Source organism: Sarcophilus harrisii, chromosome 6, assembly GCF_902635505.1.
Source record: "Sarcophilus harrisii chromosome 6, mSarHar1.11, whole genome shotgun sequence".
Lineage (NCBI taxonomy): Eukaryota > Metazoa > Chordata > Mammalia > Dasyuromorphia > Dasyuridae > Sarcophilus > Sarcophilus harrisii.
The window spans coordinates 171741780-171758552 of NC_045431.1; the positions used below are offsets into that span (position 1 = coordinate 171741780).

The window sequence follows — 16773 nt, forward strand, 5'->3', positions numbered from 1 at the left end:
AGCCAAGTCGCTAAAAGCTTGTTTGGGCAGTACAGTTTATAATTAAATCAGTGAAAAGAGACCAACATCTAAAGTCAGAGAACCTGGATTTAAATTCTGTGTTATCCAGTTATGACCTGTGTGACCTTTGCCAGAAGGACTGACTGCCTTCTCTGGTCCCCCATTTTCTCATCTGTAAAAGGAGACAGAATAGATGACCTCTAAGGTTCCTTCCAGATCCAAATATTTGATCCCAAGTAAATGTTATAATTGTTAAAATAGAAAAGGTTAGTTCATTTTTTTGTGAATGTGAAATAAACGTTATTAATAGATAATAATACTGTCGTAAGAATTAACATCACTTATGATCAATAGGAAATCTGGTTGTTTTGGGTATTGAGACACATTTCAGAGACATTTTATGTTCTAATTTTACTTCTTTTCTCTGGGATCTATGCTAGTCCTCTATATACAGTAGATGATTAAGATTTAATGAATATTTATTGAATGAATAATCATATTGCATTTGGTGTTAATCTGGAGGTATACTATGAAATACTAATTATTAAAGGAGATAATTAATGTAAAGTACTTTGTAAATCTGAAAGTTGACTAGAAATGTTACCAATGATGATGATGATGATGATGAGATGCTTGAAGTATATGCACAGCCCAAAAGGAAAATGAGCAATGCATTGTAAGTAATTGTATAGGTTAGAATGTGAAGTTAGTGGGGGAAGAGTTGGATTATATGAAGACTCAATAATACTATTGATAAAAGTCTCTCTGTTCTCAATTAGTAAATATTTGTTAAGTACCTAGTGTGTATCAGGCACTATTGTAGGCCCTGGGGCATATGTACAATATGAAGAAACAATTCCAGTTCACAAGAACCTTGCATTTCTGTTTTAGTTAAATTTTGTTGTGACCAAACATCATATAAAATTACCATTCTATGTAAAAATTTTTTTTATTTTATGCCTGTTTTATTTTTAATAGTATTTTAAAATTTTCTAAATATATGCAGATAGTTTTCAACATTCACTTTTGCAAAATCTTTTGTTCTAAATTTTTCTCCCTCTCTCCTTCCCTCTCCTCTCCTCAAGACAGCTAGCAATCTAATATAGGTTAAACATGTGCTAAACAATATAGGTTAAACAGGTTAAACATTCTTCTAAATCTATTTCCACATTCACCATGCTGTACAAGAAAAATCAAATCAAAAGGAGAAAAATGAGAAAAAAACAAGCAAACAACAAAAAAGGATGAAAATATTATGCTTTGATATACAGTCAAGTCTCCATAGCCCTCTCTCTGCATGTGGATAGCACTTTTCTTCATAAGTTTATTGAAACTGCCTTAAATCACCTCATTGTTGAAAACAGACAAGTCCATCATGGTTGATCACCACATAATCTTGTAACCAGTGTAACAGGTACTCTGTGTAACAGAGAACAATGTTCTGTTGGTTTTCTCACTTGACTCAGCATCATTTCATGTAAGTCTTTTCAGGCTTTTGTGAAATTGGTCTGCTGACCATTTCTTATAGAACAATAATATCCCATTATGTTCATATACCATAACTTATTCAGTCATTTCATAGTAGCAATAAAGGACTACTAAAAGTTTTTGAACAAAGGAGGAATATAGTCATATCTGTACTTTGGAAAATGCAATGTATTTTGGAATATCATCTTGTGGTTGATATATTGCAAAAGGGAGCAGATTGAAATGACAAAACTAATTAGAAGGGTATCACAATATTCTAGGCAAGCAGTGGTTAAGGTCCTGAATTAAAGTCGAAGTTGTGTGAGTGGAGAGATGCTGGAGATGTTGTGAATGTAGAATTGACAACATGTGGCAACTAATTGCATATGGAAGTAAGATGGGGAAGAAGACTGAAAACTAGAGAATGTTTTGAAAGTTGTTAACCTGGCTCTTTGGAAACATAATGATTTTCTTGATGGAAATAGAGATGTTCAAAATTGGGCCTATTTTGATGGAGTAAACTGGTTCTGTTTTGGACATGTTGAATTTTAAATCCCAATAGAACTTCTATTTCATGCATTAGGCATCTGGGACTATAACTCAGGAGAAAGAGAATGACAAGATTATCTGTATGTATATAGATACGTTTGTTGTTGTTCACTTGTTTCAGTCATATCTGAACAGACCCCATTTAGAGTTTTCTTGGCAGATAGTACAGTGGTCTGCCTATTCCTTCTCCTGCTTATTTGAGGATGAAGAAAGTGAGGGAACAGGATTAAGTGTCCTGCCCAAGGTCACATAACTAGTATCTGAGGTCAAATTTGAACTCAGAAAAGTCTTTTTGACTTCAGATCCTGATATCTACTGTGCCTCCTAGTTGCCCATATTGTTAACTATCTGTCTGTCTGTCTGTCTATCCACCAATATCTGTCTAAAAAGATAGCTATAGGTAGATATTGGTAGATAAGTAGGAATCTCTCTCTCTCTTATATATATATATATATATATATATATATATATATATATAATTACTTTCATAGAAGTGATTATTAAAGCCATGACAGCTGATGAGATGAACAAAAGAAAGAAGAATACAGAGCTCTTGAGTATAGCACAGGTAAGGGGCATGACATGAGACTCTAATAAAAGATCTTTAGAAGGAACAGTCAGATTGGTATGAAGAAAACTCGGATCAAGATATTCCATGAAGCTAGAGTATCCAAGAGTGGATAGTGGCTATCAGTATCATATTCTGGAGAGAGGTCAAGGACGATGAGACTCCAGAAAAGACCACGGAAAGCTGTTCTTTGAATATTGCCATTCTACCTGTTCAGAATCTGTCTAATGGTGGAATAGTCTAGTCCATATCTTTCTATCAGAGTAGTAATGGGAATATTTATCAGATACTATCCAAAAATCTAGACAAACCACATGTACAGTATTTTCCTGATCTACATTTAATATTAATAATAGTCAATTTAATGTTTGTCAAAATATGAAAATTATTTTAGTTTGGGATGATTTATTCCCGATAAAGCAGTGCTGTGTCTTGCAATTATGACTTCTTAGTTTAATCATCTCTTTGATGTATGTTTTGAATTTTGTTAATAATCCGTGTCAAGTAGACCTATAGTTTGCAGAGTATTTATTTCTATTGTTTTGAAAACATTAACCATTCTCTAGTTCTACTTTTTCTCTCTTCCATCTGTCAAATATCATGTTCGTTAATCACATCTGCCAATGCACATCTGCACCTGAGGATGTAATTCATTTGGGCCAGGCAACATGGCTTCATGAAGGGCTGTGAAGTCTTTCTTATTAATTCCTTACTTGTCTTGGACATCATCTCCTTGTTAGCTATTTTTATTGTAAAAGTCATTCTTCTTGGCAGAGAATCCTTTTCCCCCTAATTAGAATTAGAATTCAGTACTCTTGTCTTCTCTGAATTATCATTATCTCAGTTCTTTATGAACAGTGTGGTCCCATCTGTTCTTTAATCTTCCTCTTTTCCTTAATAAAGCTTTAAAAACTCATTTCTTTCCTGTTGACTTCCTTGTCATCCTCATGTTATTGTCTGTGTTAACATTTCTCACCCAGTTCATGTGATAATTTTCATTTAGAATGGAAATTAGAATAGGACTGTGCCACATTCATAGATTTATCCTCTGCTACCTATCCCTTGTACTATTTGCTTAACTAATTTTTTTTTTAAATTGGATCTCCCTATGCCTCATACTAGAAGATTAGTGGTCATTTACCATCCTAATCCCACTGAGGAACTGCACAGACACTTTGAATACCTGTTTCTGATATGGGCTAGTTTGTCTTGCCTTAGGCAGCCCAGGGGCTAAGAATAGGCTCTTAGAATGGGGAGTTTACTATATTGATGCTCAATTCAGTGTAGATACCGGACTGCCTTAGGATATTGTAACTCAGCTAAAGCTAAAATGATCTACCAGCTTCAGTCACCCCAAGGCATAGATCATTAATGTACACCATCATGACCATTAATATATATCTTACTTTTTAAAGTTTTAGTTGTTGGCAAACTGTGTTTCAGCTACATCAATCTCTTTAGATGTATTCTCTTCCCCTTTCCAATTATTCCCCTTTATATCTTTGGAATTTTACTCTTGGTGAAATAAGCATATACACAGAAATGTAATATAGTTGTAATAAATGTGTGTAATACATATATACAAAGAAGTTAACCACATGACAGTTTAAGATGGACAGCAATGGCCGTTGGGATCGGGAAAAGCTTCCTTTAGAGGATGGTGCTTGATCTGGATCTTAAAGGAAAGAGAGAATATCTGTGAGGTGAACAAGGAGGAAGCATATTATAGCCTGTGAGACAGTCAGTGAAAAGGCATGTATATGAGACAGGGTGTAAAGAATGTGCTGTCTGAAAACAAACAAAAAAAAAAGGCTAGTTTAGTTCAAATACAGAGTACTGGTAGGATAGTAACATTCAATGAGACTGGAAAGATAGTTTGGGGACCATTTGTATAGGAGCTTTTAAAGCTAAATAGTGAGAATATGTATTTTTTTCCCCTAAAGGCAATAGAAAGTCACTGGAATTAGTTGAATGGTAGAGTCATTTGGTCAGATTTATGCTTAATAAAATTGGCTTTGGTAACAATGAGTAGAATAGACTGGAGTGGTGACAGGCTTGTCGCAGTGAGACCAATTAAGCAGCTGCTGCAATAATTTAAGCCAGAAGTGATGAGTATCTGAACTTTAGTGATAGGTATAAGTTGTGAGAAGGGATCAGTTTCAAGAGATTTTGTGGAGTTTAGAAATAGCAAGATTTGGCAACTGATAGATTATGCTTGGTGAGGGAAGAGTGACAAATAAAGGATCATGCCAAGACTTATTAACCTGACATTCGAAGGATGGTGGTATCTTTGGCACAACAAACAGAAATATTTTAACATTTAATAAAGAAAAGAAGATTATATGTGAAACTGTGAACTTCAATTAAGTATAATTTCTTTAAAATATATGTATTATTATATTTCACAAGATCATAATAGAACTTCCCTGCCTATCTGTGTTTCCTTCTGAATGTCTTTTTATTCTCTTCTGTGTATTTTCAATTATGTTATTTTTCTTTTCTTCTTTTTTAAATAATCCTAATTACCTACCAATTTTCTCCCTCTCCTATAGAAGTCCTCCCTTGTAACATAAATATTGTTAAGCAAACAAATCCATCCATTGTCTATGTCTGCAAATGCATGCTATGTTCTGTAGCTGTATGCTATCATCCCTCTGCCTAGAAGAGAACATATCTCATAAGTAGTCTCTTATAAGTTATAATTGATCACTATATTGGTCAGCATGAATAAGTATTTCAAAGATGCTTTCTTTTATGTTTTTGTAATCATTTTGAAGTATTCTGATTCTATTTACTCCACTTTGTGTCAGTTCATAGAAGTCTTCCATTCGGAATTCATTCCTTAGTCAAATCAGGCAATAATAACCCATTACATTCATATAACTCACATTTGATCAGTAGTTTTCCAGTCAATGCATCCCCACTTTATTTTCATTTCTTTTAGTATAATTTTTGCACATTTTAGTCATTTTCTTCTTAATTTGTCCTTTTTGAAATATATACCTAGGAGTTGTAATGCTTGTCAAAAGGTACAAATTTGCTTAATTATTTTGGGGGTAGAGTTTCAAATTACTTTCTAAAATTGATTCAGTTTACAACTCTACCTGGAGTGTTCCTCAATAGAACCTCTAATAATTACTATTATCTTTATCATTTTTGCCAATCTGATAGGATGAGGTAATTGCTTTTGTTTGTACATCTCTTATTAATAAAACAATTTAATATAGTTTGTTGTTTTTCTTATGAAAAGGGGCTGTTCATATTCTCTGACCATTTATATCTTGGATCTGGCTTTCTTTTCTCTCTCAAAAGTGAGTGATGAATTTCCCCTATTGCCATCATTTCAAATTGGAAAACCACCTCCTCCCTATTTGTAAGGATTAGTTCCAGAACTTAATTTCCCCTTTTTAGTTCATCTACTTTTTGAAGGAAGAAATGATCATTAAGACTAGTCAAGGAGTTATCAGCTGGATTTTTTTTTGTCAGAGAGAGAGAGAGACAGACAGATAGAAAGACAGACAGAGACAGAGAGGGTTAGAAACAGACAGAGAAAGAGACAGAGAGGGGCAGAAACAGACACAGAGAAAACACTCTAGTAGATATCAGAAGAATTGAAGTTCCCATATAACTACATAATTGTAAGTTTTTGATAAGATTGTGATATTTCCCAAACTCCTCATGTATTTCATTTTTGTCCATCTATTTCTTTTTTTCCCTACTAACATTTGTTTTTATCTTTCCAAAAACTGAGGGAGTGGCTTTAGACTATTGACATATTCTTTCCTAAGTAATAACAAATTGAATTGATCACTATTCCCAGAAAACAAGGTGGAACATGGTAAGTGTTCCAATTGGTCTGAAACAGAGATGTGAAACTTTTTAAGGCGTAATCCACAAAACTTCCAGTAAAATATGAATCAGATTAAAATTCTATTACAAAAAAATTCTCCAATATATTTAATGTGAAGGTATGTCTTTTAAATAAATAATAACTATAGAGATCTATTTTTTTTTGAGTTATATACCATTGGTCTAGAGGTTGTAACATAATAAGTAGACAGGAAGTAGGGATGGTAGGTGAATGTGATAAAAAGCATATTCTGAGCTTTGGACCCAACTCTATCATGCTTATTTGTGTTGGCTAGATTCACTGATTAGGCGAGCATAACCCTAGGGTAATGGTTCCAAAGCTGAGGAAAATAAGTCACCAGAGCATGGTCTAAGGAGTTCTGATGGTCTGGAAGGAGCTGCTTCACTGTGGAGGAAGGAAATGGATGATTTCACTACTCTCTAATTGCTTCTTTACCTCACTCCTTATAGAAGCTTTTCTACACATTTTTTTTTCTTCTCAAATTTTCTTTTCCCATTATCTCAACTATAAACCTTGCTTCATTCTTTACTGAGAAAAAAGAGGCCACTCACCATGAATTTCCTCTTTTTATTTCAAGATTGCTTGATGTTATCCTTTTCTTTCTCTTTCTTTACTCCAATCATTGATAAGATTGCCCATTATTGAATCCCCATATATTAGTCCTTGGTCTCAATCTCACTCATATTTCCAGGATTTGCCCCCTCAATTATTATACCCCTTCCCAATCTTTTATTTCTCCTTATTTATTGTTTCTTCTCCTACTTCACCACATTTCTCCCATTCTTAAAATAATCTTTCCTGGATTCTAATTCTAACCTTTATCACCATATGTCATCACATTCTCAGACAAATTCTGAGAAAAAATCTATCTGCCTTTATTGCTTCTATTTACTTTCATCTCACTCCTAAACTCTTTGCAATTTGGCTTTTTTCCTCATCATCCACCTGAAAATGTCATCTACAAATTTACCTGTAGCTCCAATATTCCATACCCATAGACCCTGATATCTATAGAGGCAAATAAATTGTGTACCTTTTCTTAAATCTTTTTTTGGGGGGTCAAGTTTGTTCTTTACAATTCTAGCATATTCAAATTCAATTATTTTTGTGACTGATGTTTCCATTTACATTGTTTTTGTCATTGGGTACAGTTTTACTTCACTTTGTTTCACTTTATATATACCTTTACATTTACTTTGTTTTCATCATCTTTCTTATTTCTTACAGCACAGTGATAGTCCATTGCGTTTATGAACCACAATCCACAGAAATGGATAATTACCTTCTAATTCTTTCTTACTACAAAAAGTGCTGCTACTAAAAAAAATTAAGAAAGGTTACCAATGCTCTTTTAAGAGAAAAAAAAAAGTATGGTATTCACTTCTTGATCTTTATTCTGCAGCATTTGACATGACCGACTACCCTCCCCTTCTATATATGCTCATTTCCTTGGATTTTGTTTACAGTGTTTTGAATTTTCCTTTCGTCTGTTTGAATATTTCTTTTGGTCTTCTTTGCTATACCTTATTTATTCATATCCCTCACTTTAACTGTGGGTATTCCTCAAGGTGTCCTTATATATTTTAATCTTGGTGATCTTATAAACTCCTTACATGGATTTAATTATCACACTCATGCAGATGATAAAAATGCATACATAATACAAACACATATACATATACAGTTTTTGTTTATGTATGTGAATATGCATATATATACATATATACTGAGTATACCCTGAAATCACTACAAACTGAATATCCCACAGGTATCTCAAATCACATATGTCCAATTGAAGTTTATTTATTCTTATGACCCCAGTCTTCTCATCAATTTCTCCATTGCTGTCTTTGGTACCTCTCTCTCCCTCTGTCATCCTCTAGGATTTCAATCTTGACATTATCTTTGACCTTCTAGTCTCACTCACATCAAACAAATATTTGTCAAACTTGTCATTTTTCCTCTGCAATATCACTAGTATCCTTATCCTCCTTTCTACTTAATGTAATGACTACCTTAGCACCTCTCTCCTGGACAATTTCAATGTACTCCTAATTAGGTTTTATCTGATTCCTCTCCAGTTCACCATACACACAAATGCCAAAGTGATTTTCATTATAGTCATATCTGACTAAAACACTCTCCAACTCAATAAATTCCAGGGAATCCCTATTATTTTTTGGAGAAAATATAAATTGCTCTGTTTGCCTTAAAAAATACTTTATAACTTGCCCCTTTCTAACCCCATTCTCTCAAAATCTACTGATGGAAAAAATTAAATGGTGTCTAATTCTATGTGATTTTCTACAAGTTAAATCGGCTTTAGCTTGCTTATGCTGATTAAGATTGAAAACAATAATATACTTGAGTCTTTTATGTTCCAGGTGCGTGGAAGTAAGGGCCAAGTTCTCTATGTTTTGGATGCCAGCAACCCACGCTTCTCTAACTGGTTGCGCTTTGTTCATGAGGCACCCACCCCAGAGCAGAAGAACCTGGCTGCCATTCAGGTGAGCTGGCCTGTTGGATACTTCTTGGTACCACACACACTTTGTTAGTGAATTCATTCTTCTACCTGATTTTATTTGCATTTCAGAGTCAGGGATAGAATTCTAAATGCGTGACTGCATTCAACCTGAATCAGTAGTGTGTCATGACAGCCTAAATGTAGATGTGGTTATGTGAATAGAAGCAGCAGTGTTCAGAGCATGGGAAGTATAAGCCATTTTGTATCCTATCTTGGTCCCTTAGCTTTTCTCATTCATTAATTCATTAATCCATTCATTCTTTTATTCATTCAGCTTGTCAAATTTCTGGAGTGGATTGTAAATCCAAACATCCTGGTTCTAAGTTCGGTGTACACATATGGTTAGAAAAATAAATGATCCAGCATGAAGAGAGAACAAAACAATCAACTGCCTGGATATCATACTAGTATACTGAAATATTACACCTAAAAAAAATAGCCACTAGCATAAAGCATACATTTTCTTTGAAACATTCATTTAAAGACACACATAAGAATTGTCAGAGATAAAACGTCACTGATGGGTTGAGATCTGTGCTGGTAAAGGGATTCCCAAAATTATGAAGGTCACTGGTACAGTAAACTATTTTAGGATGGCATAATAGAAAATGTTGTTTTTAGAATTTGGAATGAGCTAGCCTTAGATTCCATTTTGGACAGTTACTAGGGGAAAAAATTATTTAGTTTGTCTAAACTTCAGTTTCCTAACCTGTAAAATGGGGATGATCAGATCACAGGACCACAGAATTAGAACTGTTAGGGACCAAGATTTGGCAACTGAATGGCTATGTAGGGTGAGAGAGAGTGAGAAGTCCAGGATTGTACCAAGATTATGAACTTGAGACAATGGAAGAATGTGTTACCTTTGAAACACATGATGAAACACATCAATAAACAAAGCATTTCAGTATTTTAAAAAAATATAAAAGAAATTGTATTTGGAACCATTATTAAGATTAGTCAATTATATATAGTTTAATTCTCTAATTTAACATATTGAGAACAGAGGGACAGACAGAAAAAAGAGACAGAAACAGAGAGAGAGAAAGAGAGAGACACAGAAAGAAAGAAAGAGAAATATAAAGAGACAGAGAGAGAGAGAAATGAGGAGGTAGGGAAGGAGAGAAAGAGAGGGAGGGAGGGAAAGATGGAGAAAGAAAGAGGGAAAGAGGAGAAAATAGTTTGCTCTTGATCAAAAAGTATCTCATAACAAGTACCAGAGCTTCAATTTGAATCTAGGATCCATTGCCTTTTCCTATAAAGAAAATTATAATAATTCCTATATAATACTTGTACCAAATAACTCACAGTTTTTTTTATTTCAAGACTCTAAAAGATAATATATGCAAAGTGCTTTGAGCTTTGGCATGCTACATGAATCAAAGTATCAGCTTTCATTATTAATAAAGAAAAGTTGACCAATTTGGGCAGAACAGTGGTAGTCTCTTCCCAGCATCTGTTAGGGCTTCTGATGAGGGAAGTTATGAATTTTCTATCACAGTCTATGTTTTTCAGAACATACATTAATCCTCCTCTCCATTTTCACTGATCCTTGTTATTTTTTTGGGACTTATATGGGCCTTTAAATTAAATAGTTTTCTTTCATTTAAGTTCCTTGAAGCAAAAACTCTTCTCAAGAGAATGACAGTGATAATTTTCATTTAGAATGGAAATTAGAATATTGACTCACAAAATGATGCTACCAGCACTGAAAAGTTGCCATGGAAAGGTTGCATATTTTTGGATTTGCTTATTGACAGGCCTCCTTCATTGTCTTTGGGGCATTCACTTTTATAGTGGATTCTATTGTTCCTCCTTGAAATAATGTGATCTGAACTTCTAGGTTTTAATTTGGTCCAAACTCTTTTAATGGAAGGTGGTCTTCCTTTGCCCCAAACTTCCTTTGATGGAAGATGGGTATTCTGTAACCCCAAGAATGCTACTTATTTGGGCTTAGTCCTCAAGGTACAAAAGAAAATGATTCCCACTTTAAGAATAGCTAAAATCTTGGATTTGGAACTGGATATAACTTCAGGAACAACTGAGGCTAAGGAAGTTGAAGTGTCTAAGCTGTTATTTGAACCCAGGTTCACTGATTCCAATGACATCAATCTTGTGGATTAGATAGGGAAAGGACTATTATTTCTGTTTTAAATGAAGAAATTGATAAAGTGATTGGATTCCAAAGATAACTGGGATGTTATTATATCTGGGAGGATCTTAAGATAGGTCTAAGTTAACTGGCCTGGTGTCTTATAGCCTTTTTTGCTATGGCATACTGTCTATTTAGATTCATAAAGTGGTATAATGGTTAGAATATCAAGTTAGAGATGTGGAAAATTTGGTTTCAATTAGGTCTACCTAGGAGGCTGGAGCTGGGAAGTACTTGATTAGAGTTCTGAGTTAGGATGGGCTAAGCTGATAGTGTGTCTGTACTAAGTCTAGCATATATATGGGGAGCCCTTGGGATGAGAGTAAAGCTTTTAATTAGGTCACCTGAGGAGGGTCGAAGCCAGCATTACTTGGAGATAGGTCCTGTAGTAATAAGAATTGGACCAGGTCTATGAATACTCTCTGCCCTTCCATTTTGGGTGAGATAGAAAAACCCACTCTCTAAAAGAAAAAAAAATCTTTTAAAAAGACACTTTTGAGATAGCAGAGCATGCCTGGGTAAACCTGGTTCACTCTCTGCTTATTTGTGACTAGTCATTGGAAGTGAAGTTGTCAGGTGTTGATTTTTACCTTACTAGTCTAAGGATTTGTCATGTTTTTCCAAGGAACAAATTGGGCTAAATCTCAGGTATATTGATTAAAAGGCTTTGTAAAAGCCCCTCCCCCCCTTTTTTTTTTTGCAATTTAAAAAAAAAAAATTCTAGATCTAGAGATGTAAGGGAACTCTGTGGCCATCTAGTTCAGTCCCCATTTTATATAGAAAGAAACTGAGGACTGGAAACTTAAGCAAGGTACTCAAGGCCACATACCTCCCATACTAAATAGCACAGTGTATTGGGGCTTCTGCATCCAGATAGTAACTAGATGTGACTGCAGATAAGCTTCTGCTATTAGATGATAAAAGTGGTATGCCCATAATTAGTTCAGATTAATTCAGATTAAGCTTTGTTAAGAAGCCAAATTGCTTAGTATATCACATAAGAACTTTTGTCTATAGGACCTCTAGATCTAAGTCTACCGGAGAGGTTATCTGATGGCTTAGGGAATAGAGCTTTAGGTATAGGGGCAGGAAGACCTGAATTCAAATTTGACCTCAGATCTTTACCAGCTGTATGACCTAAGCAAGTCACTTTTTCTCTGTTTGTCTTAGTTTCCTAAATTATAAAATGGAATAATAACAACATCTACTTCCTAGAGCTGGGTGTGTGATCAAATGAAATATCATATTAAAGCCCTTAGCTAAGTAACTGGTTCATAGTAGATACTTGATAAGTCTTTCCTCTCTTCCTTCTTCCCTTCCCTCTTCTTCCCTTTTTTCCTTCTTTCTTTCTTTCTTTCTTTCTTTCCTTTTTTCCTTCCTTCCTTCCTTCCTTCCTTCCTTCCTTCCTTCCTTCCTTCCTTCCTTCCTTCCTTCCTTGTCTCCTTCTCTCCTTGCTTCCTCCCTCCCTCCCTCTCTTTCTTCCTTCTTTCTCCCCTCCTTCCTCCTTCCTTTCTTTATTTTCACTTTACAATATATTCAATATTCTTCCAATCTCTCTGTCTCTATCTATCTCTCTTTGTTTTTATTTCTTTCTGTCTCTGCCTCTCTCTCTCTCTTCCCACTCTTTTTTCTTCTGTCTTTTTCCTAAGAAAGTAGAGAAAGAGATAAACATTTATAAAGTGCCTACTTTGTACCAGGGAAAAGTAGTACAATAATTGTCCTATGACTCCATTCTCAGTACTCGACAGTATAGGAAATTGTTATATACTTCTCTCTAAGGGAAGCTTTTGACTTCACAGGAATGATAGTACCAGATTGTGGACTGTCTAGACCTGGACCTCAACTAGAGCAGAGAGGAAAATGACCTGGTTCTGGGTCAGAGAGCAGCCATAATCTTGCAGTTGGTTGGAATGATCTCATGAGATTTGCATTCCACTTTTTTAGGCCAGAAATGCTGTGGTGCTATGAGTGTATCATAATGTTTCCTGCCTAACATTATGAATCTTTTGGATTCCAAATTGCATCTGGTATTTGGAATATTTAGGAAATTTTTTATTTGGGTTGTATATCCCTGGAGTGGAGTAAATGAAAAACATTTGTGTCCATGTGGCTTGCTTGGTGGAAAATGTCAATACTTGGTCCAATTTTTTTGGACAAGGGATTAAGAATTTGAAGCCTGTTTTGGCAAAGAATTGGAACTCCTTGTTGAAGGCTTGGTTATATTCCGAGTTCTGCTGTTTATTTGACTTAGGAAAATTTGCTTTGGAAATGATGATTTAAGTATCAAAATTATTGTGGGAGGATTTCATAAGCAAACCTTCTTCCCACGTGCCTAGATTATGAAATTGAAGTCGAATGGTCCATTCAGATTTACTGAAATGTATCTCAAGCTGGCAACTATGAATTTTAGAATTAGAAAGACATGTCAAATTGATCAGAAAGAAATTTCAAAGCTCATAAGTCATGCATTTAAAGGATAACTCTTGATGTCGTTTGGGGAGTTTAGGGAGATTAAATAGAGAAAGCAGAAACATACACATAGAGTTGCAAAAAGGAAAGTTCAATTGAAATCTATTCAGTAGTTTAATGATGGAATATTTATATTGTTTTAGAATAGTTGTTGCCAAATATTTTAAATTACACACTCCAAACATTTTAAAAAAGTATGAACTCACAATATTTGTATATTCCTTAAAATTAATTTTTTTTCTATCACCTACTTCCCTTACTCCCCCTTGGGGAAAAAAAAAGAAAAACAAAAACAAAATCATTTCAACATACATATATATATATATATATATATATATACATATATATATATATATACGTGTGTGTGTGTGTGTGTGTGTGTGTGTGTATGTATGTATAGGAAACAAATTTCAACATTGGCCCTATCCAAAAAATGTATGCCTCATTCTACACCTTGATTCTATCAGCTCTCTGCCAGAACCTTGGTAGCCTGCTTTATTATTGTCCTCTGGAATTGTGGTTGCTCATGCATTGATTCGAGTACTTAAACCTTTCAAAGTAATTTGTTTTTACAAGGTTGTTATTGTATGAATTTTTTCCTTGTCCTGCTCAATTTTCTGCTTTAGTTTATACAAGTCTTTCAAAGTTTCTCAGAAACTATCTCTTTCATTATTTCTTACAGAACAAAAGCATCCCTTCCCATTCAAATGCTGTCACTTTTTAAAAAGTCATTTCCCAAATGTTGAGCACTTCCTTTTTATCCAGGTCTTCATCATCAGAAAAAGAGGTGCTATAATATATCTGCCTTTTTTCTTTCTTGTATCTCTTCTGAGTTTAATTCTAATAATGGTTGTGTATTTAATTATTTAAGAATTCTATACATGTACTTAACTATATTTAACTATATTGTGTATATTATAAAGCATACAGAAAGACAGAAGTTTCAAAATGAAATAATGAAAATGTAAATAATATTTCAAATTACTTAAAAAATAAAATTACTTTATTTACATTTCAAAGAATACATCTTGAATATAATTAACAATGACATCTTTTTTTAAAAAAAAGTGAGAGCAATGTGATTGAATATTCATTTTGATAAATTTGTATCAAATTTATTATTGTCCTCTGGAATTGTGGTTGCTCATGCATTGATTCATGTATATATCATGAATACTATGTATTTATGTACTATGCTATGTATCAAAAAGTTTCAATATTTTGCACTTAAAGGAATGAATAAAACAACCATTGTTTACCTGCTGTGTTGGAACATACCTACAATTCCCCTCTCAGAATTTTGTTCCATATGTCATATGATCATATAATCTCTGAAAAGATTAAGGGGATCAATGTCAGTATTATCAAAACTTAAATTCTTTTTTAATTATTTGCTTGTTCCCATAGGAACAATAAAAAACTTACCATTGTCACATTTTGTTGATGAGAAATGTCTAGTTTCTATAAGTACACACTGGAGGCTGGTTTTTAACTAATGGTAGGTGGGGAGAACAATTTGCTTAGGACAGTACTCTTGCATCAAGCTTCATGACATCATTAATTAAATTAATTAAAAATTCTAGTTTATGTGCAATGATCAACTATGAAAGTTTTGGTTTCCAGTAGTTCAGTGATCCAAACCAATTCCAATAGATTTTGGACAGAAAATGCCATCTGCATCCAGAAAAAGAACTATGGAGATTGTCTGTAAATCAACACATGCTATGTTCATGTCTTTTTAAAAAAATCTCCCCCATGGTTTTCTCCCTTTGCTCTGATTTTTCTTTCCCAATATGATTTATAAAACAATGTGTATTAAAAATAAACTTCCTACAATAAAAAAAAAATTCTAGTCTAGCATAAGGTGTATTTGGGGATTTCTTGCTTCCTCCCTTCTTCCCTTCTTCCCTTCCTCTCTTCTCTCGTTTCTTTATCTTTCCTCCCTCCCTTCCTTCCTTCCTTCCTTCCTTCCTTCGTTCCTTCCTTCCTTCCTTCCTTCTCCAGTTTTCTCATCCACAAAATGAAGATAATAATATCACTTACCTCTCAGGGTTGTTATAAGGATCAAATGAGGTAATATTTCTAAAGATCTTTCCAAAACTTACAGTGCTATACAAATATGAGTCATAATTATTATTAAAATAAGTTCATATATTCAACTAGATAGCAAATAAAAGTCAGAATAATTGTACAAAATGATCTCTCTCACTGGGAATTAGATATCTCAGTTCAACAGAGAATCTCTAATCTTGCCCATATGGCAATTTCCTAATCTCTGGTCAGGCAAGCTGGAAACCAAGGCCATGTTGAGAGGTTGCTTTATCTACAATAAGTCACTTCATTATGTTTCTGTCTTTTTCTAGGGCTCTCTCTGAAAAGATCTAGAAGCGTGTGTGTCTTCTTTAAAAATGGGAAATGAGCAGACTCTTTTTCATCTCTAAAATATTCAATAATTCCATCCTTAATTCAGGCATGCAAAGCTAAGAATCATTCGCTTCTTCACTGAGCAGAGTCTGATAAAAGTGTACTGGGTTACACCAGACAATGATTGGTTGGAACGAACCTTTTTAATTATTATGCCAGCAAGTGTCAGAAATATAGAAGCAGGAGTCTTTCAGCATTAATCTTGCTGGTGACATTGGATGTGATTATGAATAGTAGAGGATGATAATGTTGTGTCTACTCCTTTAATCCTCTATTAGTAACAAGACAAGCACAATTTTTCAGTCATCTTTTTTTCCCTTCCCTCTAGGAAGTCATACATTTTAGAAAATCTTCAAGTTCTTCTTAATCCATTTTTGAATATCCTTGGTGTTTGTTTTTAAACACTGAGATTTTTGCAAAAATAATTTTCTCTTGGGCCACCACTTTCCTGGTTACTTTTTCTTGAGGCTTAAGGTGTCTGAGTATTGTCTTCCTCTTTGATAAGAATTAATTTTAAGAGCAACTCTAGTTCCTCATCCAAATGGCTCACAGTTGACTGTAATGAGGAAGAGAGATGATTTTTCTGAGAAGCCTTTGTACAACATGATTCAAATCCATTTCTATTTGTGGATAATGTGTATGGCTGCCACTATTAAAAATCATTCAAGACAGAACCCAATAGTGATTTCATCTCATATTCAGCATCTTGCCACAAGAAAAGCCTTATATTTAATAATTATTAAATTAAA

General features: G+C 34.1%; 1 protein-coding gene across 2 annotated transcripts in view; it reads left to right on the plus strand.

Annotated features, from left to right (window-relative positions):
* PRDM5 (PR/SET domain 5) overlaps positions 1 to 16773 on the plus strand; it is a 197056-nt gene that overhangs the window by 62402 nt on the left and 117881 nt on the right. For both annotated transcript variants that reach the window (XM_031943278.1, XM_031943279.1), the window contains exon 3: positions 8840 to 8962. In XM_031943278.1, the coding sequence (XP_031799138.1) occupies positions 8840 to 8962 (123 nt within the window). The remainder of the gene's footprint in view (positions 1 to 8839; positions 8963 to 16773) is intronic.